At 30.5% G+C, this 15,955-nt stretch overlaps 2 protein-coding genes across 6 annotated transcripts in view; one reads left to right on the forward strand and one right to left on the reverse strand.

Annotated features, from left to right (window-relative positions):
- The window catches only part of LOC118184643 (uncharacterized), a 343,022-nt gene that overhangs the window by 323,643 nt on the left and 3,424 nt on the right, over positions 1–15,955 (reverse strand). For 2 of the 3 annotated variants that reach the window (XM_085817647.1, XM_085817646.1), the window contains exon 1: positions 12,731–12,865. The exons of the other annotated variant lie outside the window; for it this stretch is intronic. In XM_085817647.1, the coding sequence (XP_085673773.1) occupies positions 12,731–12,790 (60 nt within the window). In that variant the 5' untranslated portion in view covers positions 12,791–12,865. Of the gene's footprint in view, positions 1–12,730; positions 12,866–15,955 lie in introns of those variants that run through there. 3 annotated transcript variants of the gene reach the window in all.
- LOC118184641 (tyrosine-protein phosphatase 10D-like) overlaps positions 1–15,955 on the forward strand; it is a 222,332-nt gene that overhangs the window by 157,277 nt on the left and 49,100 nt on the right. For all 3 annotated transcript variants that reach the window (XR_004757464.2, XR_004757465.2, XM_035354344.2), the window contains exons 14-18: positions 1,616–1,897; positions 3,088–3,215; positions 5,102–5,194; positions 9,605–9,671; positions 11,192–11,409. Coding sequence is in view for 1 of the 3 variants with exons in the window: in XM_035354344.2 (XP_035210235.1) it covers positions 1,616–1,897; positions 3,088–3,215; positions 5,102–5,194; positions 9,605–9,671; positions 11,192–11,409 (788 nt within the window). In the remaining 2 variants the exon portion in view is untranslated. The remainder of the gene's footprint in view (positions 1–1,615; positions 1,898–3,087; positions 3,216–5,101; positions 5,195–9,604; positions 9,672–11,191; positions 11,410–15,955) is intronic.

A 15,955-nucleotide genomic window follows, 5' to 3' on the forward strand; every position in this document is an offset into this window, starting at 1 on the left:
CTCTATTCTTATTAATTACTAGTTGGACTCGTGAAAAGTATTTTAAATGGCTGGCCGTGTAAGCAGCAAATTTTTAATGAAAGTATCCCATATATTAGTAAATGTTTTATGCCGAAATGGTTTTCTCAAAATAATTCATTAAATTTAATTATGGATATCGATTTGATGTTTGCAGATTTGTTCGCGGCTTTTCGTTTCACCTCTTATGGGTTTAGTTTAGTTTATTCTTACTTTGAATAAATAGTTTTAACTCGGAGTATTAACCATTCTATAGCTGGCAAAGGTTTAAAGATTATCTATTACTTAACCCTTTCGCCGTCCTCTCCTGTCCGCGAAAATTTCCCCCCAGCGGGTCGTCTGTTTTTCGTAACGTGTAATGTTGTTTTCTCTGTACATCATAACTTTCCATATATGACTTTCGTAGTGGATGAATGTCAATGAATATTAAGTAAAATTATAAGGAAATAAAGCATAATGGAAAAATAATAATATCTCTGCTTATTTCTAACAGCAGGATAATTTGATAACATCTGATCCAGGCGGTCCACTACTCCCATTTTGTTGTTGTAATCTTTTACAATTATTGGTTCTTTTACAGTTCTTTTCCGTGTTCCAACATCAATCATCGAGTTATTGTGGACTGTACTCATCAAACGTATATCCTTCTTATATTTCCAATTCACAACCTCATTTTTTCTCTTTTTCTGCTGAGTAGACTTTGAAGCCATCTCTTACTGTCGTGTATCTTTTGTAAAATAACGCGAATATTCATAAAACCCGGGGCAAATTCAATTAGAAATAGAATGCCTGATTAGTACTGCCCTCTGGGAGGTATTAGAACAAACAAAAATAAAAACTCAAACAAGTAAACATTTAAAAAGCGTTTTAAACGTTTAAAAGTTAGAATGTAGAAGAACGCTTGAGACGCGTTACGGCCGCCCTGCGGAAGTTTCACTTGAACGTGCTAGACGCGTTACGGACGACGAAGAGGTTAATCTAAACATATTTTCTACATGATTTATTTCATTTACTTTGATTATCGATCATATTAATGTTCGACGTGTTTGTTTTAACTTATTTTAATTAACTCCCTGTTTTAATTTACTTTAATTTCTATTATGTTTTGTTTTAATTTGTTGAAGTGCTTTCATATTTTGTTTTGATTACTTTAATTAACCTTATCAGATTTTAATATACTTTAATTTAATATATAACTTTTGTTTTAATTTGATTACACTGTTCAAATTCTCTTGCTGTTTTAGTAAGCTTAATCTTATAACAATTTATCTCTTGCTGTGTTAAAATATATCAAAATCCTTTACTGTGATTTACAACATGCCTTCGAGTATAAACTACCAGTTCAGTTTTTTGTTTCAACTGATGATAATAAATGTACATATTTATTTAATGGAATCATTTGTGTAGAAACTGAATTTAAAAAATGCATTCTAAGCGGTAATAATTATTTAACAACCACATTAATGATCGTGAAAGTTTTACAATCAGTTTTGCTTCTTTCATAATTTCCTGCGACAGGAAATTATTAGTGACCAAATAATCAGATTGTTGTCCTTGCTATAGTAAGCAGTATTCAAACGCTGTCTTTATCTTTCAGATCCAGAGCCAATTACGGAGATTGTTGCTATTCACATCACCGACACTGAAATTTCCATGAAATGGGACAGACCTCCTGGAGAAATGGATGGTTACGAAATAGAGTACCAGGACCCGATGGGCCATCTGGTAAAGAATATCAGCTTCAGCGAAACTAACACTTTCAGGAACCTTAAACCTCACCATAATTATACGTTCCTTGTGTCTGTTCTGAGTGGTTATGATACTGATACTATTCGTCGTAGCAGACCTCTTTCAAAAACTTTCCAAACGCTTGAATCTGGTAGGTTTCATTTTTGAAGAATGTTTTTGATTGTTATTCAGTAACAAAATTGTTATAAAGTAAATACCCCTCAACACCCTTAAGATAGACACTCGACTAACATGAACGAAATTTCGGTACCGGAAGCGATGTATTGGTATTGTAGAAAATTTTATCGGACTGGTCTCCGGAGTGTTCTTTTTAAAAATTGTGTGGGGGGGGGACTGTACAACTAGTGTAGCGGGGTTATACGACTAATGATGAAATTCTGGTTATCTCGTCCCTTTCTAGCTGTTCTAGCATTATTTCTATCTTGTTCGTCAACTTAAAATGAAATGTCATAGCATGACTTCAGGTGTCTAACAAATGACTTATTCAACCAGAGCCTTTGAATTTGATCACATTTGAAATCTGAACTAATACTTTGATATCTTTTGTTAAATTAAGTTTAGAAAATAAACTTATAATTTAATTTTAATTTTTTCATTTTACCCTTCATTTACTAAAATTTGTGTGCATGCCTAACTATATTTTATCTGTACATGCCTAACAAATATAAGTGTATTTTTAAAATGTGCTATCTTAAATTTGATTTTCATTAAACGGGGATTCGAAATTTTGCTCATTTTAATTTTCTTTCTTTTTCCTTATTTTTATTATTTTTTTCTGGAAGCTCAGGAACCTTTAAATATTCGGATTTAAGAGGATTAAGAGTTCATTCTACTTCTACTGTTGAAATTTTCAGCGTATATTATTTTTGATTTTATCTGCAATCTTCAGGTTTTCCAAAGCATGAGGAAAATTCATTTTCTAACATTTTTTAATCAAAATTCGTTTGGGTTTATTTTTTTAGCTGTTTTTCTTTTCGGGCTGCTAGCAAATTCAGGACTTTCCTCCTTTTCTTACAAGAACTAACTACTGAGTATGTCAATACTGAGAAATTGGATTTTAATGGTAAAAATTGTGTTGTACGTATATTCGTATATATATTCGTCATTTTAAGTTTGTAGATGTACAATAAATTGATGTATAATAAATGTAATAAAAAGTACGAAGCGGTTTTTAAATTTATGAAAGTTAGCTACAAAATGAGTTAAACATTAAGCATGTTAATTTTGTCATCTGTATGGATTCCAATTATTTTCTGTGGGTCTTTGCATTTTTGTCATAATGTTTATGCAATACATAATTTGCATATTTTTGAATTTCAGTACCAGGACGAGTCCATTTTTTCCGTGCCGTAGACGTTAAACCGAGTGAAATTACTCTACAGTGGTCTTTACCAAGCAACGAACAAAACGGAGTTCTTAGAGGTTTTAAAGTCACATATTACACAAAGGTAACCTAATCATTATATTTAAAAATTACTTTGTCAAAATTACGTTTTATTAAATTGCTTGGAAACAAATAGAATTTAAATACTACACACCTCAAAGGAAAAAAAAAACTAAAAAATTACTGCCCCCCCCCCTTTTTTTTTAGTCTAAAGGGATTTGAATCCCGAAGGACTATTAGTTTCGTTTTGGCATTTTGCGTCGGACTCATAAATGTCGGTTCACTTTTCAAACTGTTGCCACAAAATGTTAGAGTCCTGCATTATATTTGAAGAAATTAAATAATGAAAAATCTGCATAAATGTATGTATATTTCTCGTATTGTGATAAAACAACGGTACATAGAGTCATCGAATTTTGAATAACGTAATCCTCCAACGAATATGAGCATGTGGAAGACCAAATTTGAAATTTGAAATTTGTTTTATGGTCGATTTCCTATTTTTTAAAACTTTGACGAATTTTTGATTAACAAACTCAAGGATTTCAAAGCGAGCAATGGCAACGTTGTGCAGAAAAAACATTTTTATCTCCAGCACGTGAGTCTCTGTATCGGAAATTCTAAAGATATGCTCGTTTTAAAACTATTTTGCGATATTGCTATTGCACTGGATCTTATGGTTTAAGTGCGAGGAACATGATATTTAATAAAGAAAGGTAACACAAAAAATGTTAAAAAACGCCCCTTTGGACGTAATTTAAAATCTGAAACATTTCAGTTTTTTTTTTTTTTTTTTTTTTTTTTTTTTTTTTTAAATTTTTATGATAATTTTTGTCAATAATACTTTTGATATTGTTCAACAATGACTTCAGTGTTAAAGGTAGAGCAAGGATTACATATGTACAACAACAATATACTTATAGAGTGATTTTAGAGTTTCATTTTTTTAACATTTTATAGTTTTAATATTTTGTTCAAAGTTTTAATTAAAGTCATGCTGCTCAGATGATTTTCCACTATCTGAGGCTTTTAGGTTACCATAAATGCTCTGATTTTATTTTAATTTTTTTAATGGAACTTTTGAGTAAAGAGTTTAATTTCCTTTTGAGTGATGAGTTGTAATTGATAAGCTTATTAATTTTATACATAACTTTAATAATATTAATTTATCTTAAAATTCACGTGTATTATTTATCGTTAACCACAGGAAAAATTCACGTGTATTATTTATCGTTAACCACAGGAATTTCAGAACATAGGATTTTATCTACTATAATGGTATATTAAATTATCTTTTTTAAATAAGGAAAAATAAGAGTATTTATTATTTGTTATAGCTAAAATAATCATTCAGTTAAGCTAAAATACTGGTTAAACGTAATAATAAGATAATATTCCTCGATAATCCGTACAGCGATTAAATATTAAATATGATATTAGGATAATTCTAAAGTAGCCAATGAATAACACTTTACTGAAAAGTCTCATATTGTACTTAGCAGCTTTGCGCAGTAAATATTGCAACTGAGATTGATTAGCTAGACACATTCCAAGCAAGATAATATTCGGATAATTAATAATCTCACCTAATAGTTAAGAGTGAATTATTATTATTATTACAGCTCATTATTTATAATTTTAACTCTTCCAACAATTAATCATATTCGCGAATATGATAGTAAATTAAAAGACTATCTGGTTAATAAATCAAATTCTCTTGTATAAATTTAATATAAACGAAATAAAAACTAATTTTTAATTAAAAAGATTTTAAAAACTCTTTGTTTAATGGAGCCAAATCAAAACCTAAATTGTAAGCTCTTCGCAGAATTATGATCTATCCACAGAATATAGTACTAATCAAAATTACACAATGCAAATTTATTTTCTAGAAATAATTAAATTGGTTCATTACATTGGAAGTGAATGCTGTTATAACTGTGTTTTCAGGGCACAACAAAACGAAGGCATGAGTATTTTGAACCCACAGAGACTAAAGGTGTTATCTATAGCTTACAACCTGGTATGGATTACGTTTTTGAGGTAAGATAATGTGTGCTAAATAGCACTTTTTTTTTTTTTTTTTTTTTCTTTTCGTTTCTTTTCTTGAAAAGAGGCTATAAACCGAAACAAGAAATTATTTACTAATAATAGCACTTTATTAAAATAATAACTCTTTTCCGGTTGAAACGTCAAGTTTTACAATTTTTGTTATATATTAAATGTATTCCTATAAAACAATTAGCGTTGCTAGACGTCCAGGTTTTGCGTTTGTGTCCACGGCTGTTTCTGAGATTGAAAAATACCCAAAATTTTTAAATCAAAGTGATTGTCTATCTAGTTTATCTTTTTCGCCGCTAAGCAAGAGAAAGGATTTTTAGTTCAATTTAAGAGTGATATTGGGTCTCCAGAAAGTGGTCGATTACAGAGATCAACTGCAAAAGAACTTTTGAACATGCAAGTGAATTTAGAAGTGTTCATGTAATGATTTGTATGAACATATAAATTCCAGAAAAGGTTTATAAGCTAATATTCTCTATGGAAAATAATGGAAGAGAGAAACAAAAACTAAAATTCAGCCATTTCAAAGCAGAAATGCTGCAAAAGATACGAGTTCACTTTTCAGTACTTTTCACTATTTTGCTGCCCGTTGCTGTGAGATTTCCGTCTGTTCCTTCATGCCATTTACTATCTGTTCTTGTATAACGGACATGCTGTACGCTTTCTAATCACTGAAATTAATTTTTCATAACGTTTTCTGATTTTTCAAAGGGGAAGAGTAGAAGACAAAAATTGCATCACTAAATTTTTGCTTAATGTTTTCATTTGCATATGTCACAAGTAGATTACAGAATACAGTATTGCATTAAAGCAAAAACACTGGTATTATTACTGATGAATTCTACGGATTCGTGGATTTGGAGTGGTTCATGACAACACTTGATGAAAAATTAAAATACACTTCAGTAGTACAAAGGAAAATTCCAAAGACACTTTTACAGTCGTCGAAAAACTATTATAAACATCCTGAAACAATCATCAACACTGCCTTCAGGCCATAATGGTGAAGACAGCTTCACGGCAAGGCGCTTAAGTACAGCTCCCGACTCGATCGATCGCTCTCGAGCTAATCTCTGAACTCAAGACACTACTACTAAACTCAACATACTACTCGATAGTCTCCAGATATTCCGCGTACAGGCAGGGGTATTTACAGCTATTGACCTGCCTTTGAGAAAATTCTCGGGAACGCCAATAAGAATTCGTTCTAGAATGTTCCAGCTCCGTCTGTGGCATATCGCCAATTTTGTAGCCAAATGAGTGGTTTCGTGCCAAGTCTCGCAATCCTGCTTTTCTTTGCCACTTTCTGGCAACCCTAAACCGCGCTTTGCGGTTTAGGGTTGCCAGAAAAGCTATCTTACCGCAGCTGGGTTTTTCGCAACAATACTTTACATGCAACAAACAATATAAAAAGGCATCTTTTATTAAATTTCCGCGAGCGATATTTAGGAACAAAATCTCGATTCTAATAATCTGCCTCCCTACGCGAGCTCTTGCGATCTTGATTTCTGGTTCGTAAAATAATAATGCAGATAAAGTATATTGTACTGCGTTTGCAGAAAATAAAATGATTTCGGTAAATTGTGTAATGTAACTTGTAAGATGCGTTAGCCTTTATGCTAATATACAGCTGCATATTTTTATCAAGTGTAGTTCATTTTTATATATTGAACAAAAAACTGCGCTGAAAAGTAAGCGATAAATGTGTAAGATCTTTTTTAAAAATTTTCTTTTGAAGAAACTTGAAAATTTTTTAGTATATTTTCGAAATCGAACGTCATAGTTTAAAGAATTACTTTTTTTTATATTACAAAAACTTTTTTACTTTTATTTATGTTCCTCACTTAACCGTGCATTTAAGTCATATCGCCATATAAATTTATATATGGATGTTTTAAAAAACACATTGAATTCATCTGAACGTAATACACATTACAATGCACTGTGTATATGGCCTATTTTTATTATCTTAACGTAGTACATATTATAATGCATATTGTATATGGCCTATTTTCATAAATCTGTTACATAGAAATATTTTTTATGTAAAGTCTCGATGAATTTTTTACAAATCTAAAACTTGTTATTTCAAGAATATTTAATAGTTTAAAATATGCTAAATGACATGAAAAATTATGTATTGTACTTTACAGCGGTTATTTAAACCGCGAAAGTAAAGGTAAGAAAATGAATGGTAAGAATGAATGAAAATGAGTAGCAATGAAAATGCAATAAGCTTGCAAAGTCATTAAATGAATGAGAAGAATCAATGAGCCTAAATGGCCATAAATGTTTCTTCAGTCACTATAAAAATAATAATTCTATGAACATGGAATATTGCAGTATGACGGGAGGCATAAATTCATCTTTTCACCTTTTCAATTTGAGGAAAGTAAAAATTTATTAAAATTTTTGAAGTTAAAAAAAAAAAAAAAATGGGAAGTAGTTACGTTAAAAAGCTTTTGGGTGTACTGCTAGTAGTATTTTGGCAGCATGCCCTTTAAATTCCGGTAGTTTTAGTTCTTCATTTGCTCGATAGATGGCAGCACCATTTGGAGTGGAACTGCAAAATTTACCTTTATTAAGTGACACGCGAATTTTCAATAACAGTCTAAAATATTAGGAAATAATCATTATTTTGCGTAACTTTAATAACTGTAACATAAATATGAATTTCAATAAATATTTATTACCTCTCGCCAACTTATATATTGGTAAGGAAGGTAATGACTGACTTAGGTCCAAGAATAGTGATAATGAGTTTTCAGTAAATAAGCTGGCTATTTTTTCCATGAAATCTCTCTGTTTTTGTGTCTACATATCTGTGTTAATCTTTTTTTTTTTTTTTTTGTTTTTTTTTTTTTTTTTTTGTTGTTGTTGTTGTTGTTTACGATAACTCTTATATGAAATTTCAATTTTTCGCATTTAAGATTTCTACATTCATGTAGAGTTGATTAGACTTTGGCTAAAATTGAACAACCGGAAGTGATACTTTACATGAAGCCTATAACAGTTTTTAATGAAAAGCTATATTAAAATATAATCCAAAACTTTCCAATTTTAATATTTAAGATATTCATAACAACTGGAAGAACATATTTGATTTTGACCAAAATTGATAAACCTGAAGTTATACTTTTCTTGGAACTCTGAAACAGATTTTCGTGAAAAAATATATTATGATATAAGCCGGAGCTATTCAGATTTGATATTTAAAATAGATATGAGACTGGGAAATAATACGAGTATATTACGTTTACAAACATAAAATGCATTCTTTGAATTATGTTAAATGCAATAAATTCATTACTAATATGAGCTCTCGTTGTGGAGCAATTAATTGTAATAGCCTCAGTCTTAAATTCTGCGTCCGTTTCACATTTGGTGTCGAACCACTTTTCAAATGAAAGGATGCTGTCAGCAATTGCTATCGCTGGCAACATCATATTTTTTTAAGTAAGAAAATAATTTAAAATAAAGTATAATATTTGATAATCGTAATAAATAAAATTAATAATTTATAATTGTAATAAATAAAATTAACAATTGATAATTGTAATAAATAAAATAGATAATTGTAAAAAATAAAATTAATAATTGATAGTTGTAATACATAAAATATTTAATTAATAATTTCAAATTGTTAGAAATAAAATTAATAATTCATAACTGTAATAAAAATCAATAATTAATAATTTCTAATTGTACTAAATGAAATTAATAATTAATAACTGATAATTGAAATAAATAAAATTAATAATTAATAGGCAATTGTAGTAAATACAATTAATAATTGATAATTACGATAAGCAAAATAATTATTAATAATTGATAACTGTGATAAAAAGTAAAAAATAAAAAATTATTTTTAAAGAAATAATGTGGCAAAAATAAGCAATGTAGCGAATAAAAAAAAATGTATTACGAGACTTTAATTAGGACTTTAATTAGATATGTTGATCGAAAAGATTTTCTGATTTTGTTACTGAATTTTACGTGACGTAAGTGAGAGAAAAGTGAACTTTAATAAATAAAGCTAAAATAAATAAAAAAAAGTTAGTTAGCTTTTTAAGAAAACTTAGTATATCTATCATAAACTGAGAAAAGACTGAAAAAGTAATGTATTGCAATACTTAACTCTGTGTCGGGAGTTCTAAGCTTATTCTGTTTTTTTAAAAAAATTGTGATTTTTAAAACTAGCGTCCTTTTGGAGTAAAAACGATTTTGCTTTTTATCAAATTTGGTTTAAAAAAAAAAAAGGAAAATTGGCTTCTCAGTAATTTAACTGGTTTGAAAACATTTCGAATGTCAAATTTTTCAGAAATTAAAATTATTCTCAATCCAATAATGAGCTTAAATATTTGTAACATTCATTCATTTGCTTGATTTTAGATTCAAGCGCATACGAAAGTAGGACCGGGAAGGACAGCAGTTTTTGAAGAATCTACTCCAATATGGCGTAAGTACTTTTACTGTGTACTTTATTACGATTACTTTCAACATAACTTTGCGTAGTCTTACGATTCTTGTTACATTATATATAAATTTTTGGAGTCCTCTGTATCTTGAGAACTTATTAAATAATTTATATGAGTAATCGTAAAGTTAAATGCACAAAAAGAAATTAAATATGTAGAAATAGGGAAATTGTGTAAACCAGTAAAAAAAAAAAAAAGAAAAAAAAGAAAGAAAGAAATTAAAAAGATTAAATAAATAGGTTTCATACGAAACTTTTTTGTTTCAAAAATATTTTTATGTATATTTTCGTATTTATGTATTCGTTGCTCAACTTTTCTAAATTAAATTTTGTCACGTTTCATTAAGAACTGTGTTGTTTTCTTCTATAAATGTAATACAGTTTGCAATCCAAAAGGTTAGGATCTTTTATTCTTTTTTTAAGTAAAATTAAGCTTGATTAATTTATATGCGTGTTCTAAAATTTTTAATATATTGAATAATATAAAATGGTTGTCAATTACGGCACACATTTTTATAAAAACTATTGCATTAATTTAGTGGAATATCTATGGCATAAATTGGGCTGCAATATTTGTTAAAAATATAGTCTATAAACACTAATATAAAAATGTAGTTACGAGATGCATATATTGTTTGTTTTCCTTGTTTTGTTATGAGAGACAATGTTTAGATCTAAAATGCTCTTTTTAAAAATAGATTAAACAATTATAGTAACATAATAGCAATTTCCTTTCCTTCCTACCAAAAAAAAAAAAAAAAAAAAAAACTTTAATGAATCTTATTATGTTCATACGAGTTCCTAATAGATTGAATGCACACAGGACCAATGATGGGTTGATAGAATTTATTTTATCAAAATAAACACTTCAGGATTCTGGAACTTTTCACAAAAATAGTAGTACAAATCTTCACAGTATTGCAGAATACAATCAGTAATTACACTTCAAACTACTAAGAACGTTAAACTCAACGCAATGCAAAGAGCGAAGCTAATCCGGAAATAACTCCGAACTCACGCTGAATTAAGAAGTACAACTAACAAACTGAAGCTCTGTCCGATCTTAAAGTTTTTACCCAGCCACCGAGATATTTTTAGTACTTTCTGCTTCTCGAAATAACTGAAAGGCATGTGAAAGCCGAATTACGGTTACAGCTACATAGAGTACCAATAACATTTATTGAGTTACAATAACTAATACAGTGATGCACGGACGGAGTGATGTCGCCAAATGGTCCCCAAGTTTGGTGACTTTTGGCGATTCATCGCCAAACTTAGAGAGCCCCGTCGCCAGTTTGGCGCCAAATTAGCGAGATAGCCATTTACTCAGTGCTGAATAGACTTGCCCTGTGTTTTTGTTTTTCGGGCAGCGCATCGTCTCTCAGGATTTTCATGTTACATTATACAGAAATACACAAAAGTTTCACATATAATTGCACTAAAATCAATCTACAATAATTTGATGAAAAATTACTTTTATAACGATAAATTTTTCATTTTAGCTCCACCTCCACCGGAGCCAAGTGTCTTTCCGAAGCTGATGAGTCGAACTTCCAGTTCGATTAGAGTCGAATTCAGTAACAACTTCTTTTCAAATGTGAACGGGAAAATCATTGCATATAGTCTGATAGTTGCTGAGGATGATACCAAAGACTCTAGTGCCCTTCGCTTACCCACGTGGGGAGATGTTCAGCAATACCCATTATGGCCTCCTTATCAGGTACGTTACATTTTTGATGCATCAACCAGATGACTACTAAACGAAGGTTAACAAACTAACGAAATGTAATGGCAGCACGTTCTTTAAAACTAACAAATGTTTTTTTTTTAAATAAATGTTTTAAAACGAATAAGTATCTTATTAATGAGAACCATCTTTACGCACTTGAAGAATTTTTTTCTCCGGTTTAATGGTAAACAAATGAAAAAGTTTATCCTAATAATTAGCACAAATAAACACAACTTTATCGCTGACTGTAGTTTTCTTTGACGTTTAGCAACACAACATTCAGTCGATAAAATTCGACTGTGCTCCAACGAAACTGAAGTCAGCAATAATTTACAGCTAATTTGCGCTAATTAATTACGATCAACTACTTCATTTGTTTACCACGTTTATGCGTTTTTATTATGAAACTGCACAAATTAATTCACTTAAAGGAGTAAAGAGATAATCTTCTCACTTTAGTGTGTGAATAATTTATGAGAAAAAAATGGTAGAAGTGGAACTGTTTGTTTTTCCTAATGTTATCGTTTTACGTTACACATAAATACTCGTAGTAATTTGAGAATTTCACGAAATTTTAATACTTAAAGCATAAAAACCGATACTAGCAATTATTCTTCTAAACTGCATGTGCTAAGAATGTTGCACCTGACCTAGTGGTGCTGGTCCTTTAAAGTATGTCATCCAGGGTTCAATTCAGACACCTTCACAATGGTGCGACCGGCACCTTTATTGAGATCTTTCATTTTTTTTTTATTTAAAAAAGCAGATGTCATAAAGCACCGGAACCTCTTGGGGTGCCTTCCGGGGCATGTCTATGCAAATGAAATTTTCGCTTGTCTTCTTAAATAGAATAGCAATATTAATCTCTATACCTGAACCTTGGGGTAAAACTCCGTACCTTTATGAAGGTTGCTTTAGAAAGGTAGATCTTCATAAAACACGATATCTATTTTCCGGGACACTTTCCTAAAATTTTCTAGTTTCCCGAACACTGACTGATCAATCTACGTAAAGGTAACAGAATGCTTATGACGAGGCAACGCTATGAAAGCGTGCCTCTGTGTTGTCCATACTAACGAAGCTCTGTGGGCTGAACACCGTTTCGAACAGCTGAACCGAACACCGTTTCGTTTTAGAACAGCTGTCGTCAAACCTTAGAACTTCACGGACCACTACATATATAATTTTATATTTGGCGGAGCACTCATATGAATTAAAAAAAAAAGTTAAATACGTTTATACAATAATAATCAACAAACTACACATATTTCGTTCACACTGAAAAACTGCATAAAAAGTACAAAAATCTTACCTTCTTGTACAGAAAGCTTCCCATTTCCATGTAACTGAAAATGAACTTCACAAAAAGCATGAACAAACCGGCAAACGCAAAGCAATATCAATAAACTGGAAGTGTTATGGCGCCAATTTTAATTATCGTAAACATAATAATCATCGCTTACTCAGCAATGTCGCCATCGATCAATAGTTAGACAAAACAAAAACGGAAACTTTTAGTGATGCAATTATAAACAAGAATGCAGATGGTTCTCATAAAAATCCATCAAGATGCCTATTGACACGGAGAAAAACTGTATTAACGACAGCTAAAATAACATATGTTTGTAATTCAAAAGGAAAGAGAGTTCCAGTTCGCGCTATTGTTGATAACAGCAGCATATCCATGGATGCCAATTCTCAAATTCAAATGTCCCTAACTACACCTGCAAAAGTAGCTAGAAACTCTCTAAATTCAGAAGGAATTTCGTTAAAAGTAGTTGCTAAAATTTAAGAAAAAGTATAATCCATATTCCATAATAGGTTTTGTTACTCGTCATTTTTTAAACTGAATCTTCATAAAAATATAAATAATATCCCAATTTTTCTGCGGACCAGCAAAAATTATCAAGGGCCACTGGTGGTTTGTGGACCACCGGTTGGCGTTCGTTGATCTAGAAGGTTTGGCCTAGGACTGGTAACATCTCCCCAAGAAAGGATTGAGCAATAGAACTTTAAGGAACTGCAGGACATCGGGTGTTATGAGATTGACCCTTCTTTGTCAGATTTATTCTTCACCACTAAATTATTTCTTATCTATTTCATTTGCTGTTTTTATCTGTAATACGTATTAAATAACAATCTAAGTTAAATCAAAAATGTCTTTTTGGGGACATTTAAATATGTTTTTCATTACAATGAAAAATAACCGGATGTTAAATCCTATTCAAAACAAATACGCTGTATGCTTCTATGTTTCTTTTTCTACTAACTGTCACTCAATTAAATCTAAACTGCGATTCCTTCTGGCAATATAATTACAAGAGCTTACTTTGTAATATTGTCACGAAATCAATATTCTTATGATTTACTTTAAATTTAGTAAAGAAATGTACATTTTTTTCACGATGAAATAGCATCGTAAATTGCATGTATGCAATTCTGGATTTCCTAAAGAAAAATATTCCGTAATGAGATTTCCATATTATAGATTTCCATAATTTTTACGTACTAACAAAGAGTTTTTACTAATTTTAATATTTTATCTTTTATTCCTTTTAATAATTTCATTCGATTACACATACATCATTTAATTATATTCGTGAAAACACCGATCACTTTCAAAAATGGTCATCTAAGGGAGACTGTCAGCGCAATAAATTTACTTTTTAAGCAGAAGCTTTTTATTGAAAAGTGTGTTATAAAAAGGTATATATTAATTTTAGACTGTGTACTTTATGAACAAAGATTATTGGCATGAGCAACAGATTTTTTTTAACTGACTTACCTTCATCAGCAAACAAATATTATCATCTCGACCGAAAGTGTGTTTTCGCAATCTATCAGCACTGGAAGATAATGCTATCAAAAAGTGGGAGGAAAGCCTTATGTTAGTTCGACACCTGATTTTCTTCTTCTACATTTTCTACCGAAAACGCGGTATTTTTATGACGTCATTCTTAACCATTAAGGTACACCTTGTCCCCCCCCCCAAATCGGACAGTTCTATATCTCCCGCTCTTCTGCGCCGATTGACAAAATTTAGAATTGCGTTTTTCATGTCTCGAAAGCGCGACTTAGGATATATATTAGATTTATTTATAACATTGTTCTAACATAGGTATTCTGACACAAAATCAGACTTTTTTTAAAATGACATACCGATTTTTTTACCGTGTTTCGATTCTACTACTCAAATTATGCAAAAGTGTCAAGTTTTATAAAACTCCCAGGAGTAGTTTTAAATATAAGCTTTTATAATTTTAGCTTCAGTGTTAATTGAATTTGATGTGATATATATTTATTAATACCTCTTTTTTATTAAACTTACTTGACTTCTTCTTTTACAGTTTGAAATTTAGGTTCAATCCAACTAAAATTCGCAGCTGTTTTCTGATTTCATTTTAAAATTTGTATTTTTTGGTAATTTTTTATACGTTTTTCGGGAAAATTTCTGAATTGCAACCTATCCGATTTTTATCATCACCTTAATGTAGATATATTTCCAGGCATACCTACAAAAAATTAGAGTTTTTCATTTAAAATATCTAAAGATCTACATGAATTAATATATTGGCGCGTTTTGAAATTTGGAATATTAGTTATAAGCCATATTAACGCCAAATGTAGTTTACGCGCTTTGTTAAAATTATTTGAAAGAAAGAACAATGTACGTTTTTCCGCTTGTGTACAATAAAAAAAGAAAATAGGTTACTATAAATTAAGAACTTCGCCAAGTGTATTATTCTTGGAACAATTTTAAAAAAGTGCGCCAAGATAAATATTTAAATTTCTTGTTAAGTTTAGAGTAGAATCGAAATATGGTCATTTCAGAAAAGTCTGATTCTGTGTCAAAATATCTATGTTAGAGCAACGCTGTATATAAATCTAATATATATCCTAAGTCGTGCTATCGAAACGTGAAAAACGCAAATTAAAGTTCATCAGTCAGCCCAGAAGAGCGGGATATGCAGAACTTTTTTTTTTCTTTTGGTGCAGGGTATACACACAGAAGCTGACAAGCAAAAGTAAAATCATCATCTGAGATAGAAGTAAAAATTTCTGCATAAATGCAAGTAAATGTAAAAGTTCACTTTCAGAAATTTCAGCTTCATATGTGAGTCTGAATGTGTTAGAATTTTGTATTGTAAGGATTATGTTAATTTTATTAACAGTTAAATTTTAAGTTAAAGTTCCTTTCCTGTCAAATTCTTAACTTCAACTTGCTACTTCCGGCCAGAACGTAGTTTTGGAATTTGCTGAATATTTAATGAGAAGGAGCGGTATTTAAACTACGAAGTTACTTACCGAGACAGAGAGAGAAACAGAGTTTCTGAACTACGCGCGTCTGCCTTTTTTGGCCGCTCTCTCTCTCTCTCAAAGCTGTTATACGCTCGGCCGTACTCAGGCCCTTGCTAAGCTTCGTAGTAAAATAGGTTAAGGGGCCAACTCTCATTGTACCTTGATAGCTTTGGCTATACTTAGTTGGTTAATCTTAGTTTTAGTTTAATTCTTAGTCTTTTAAGTTCAAGTCCAAAGT

The sequence above is a fragment of the Stegodyphus dumicola genome, chromosome 5, assembly GCF_044657685.1.
Source record: "Stegodyphus dumicola isolate Sdum_Otavi_A_Nest chromosome 5, ASM4465768v1".
In the NCBI taxonomy this organism is placed as follows: domain Eukaryota; kingdom Metazoa; phylum Arthropoda; class Arachnida; order Araneae; family Eresidae; genus Stegodyphus; species Stegodyphus dumicola.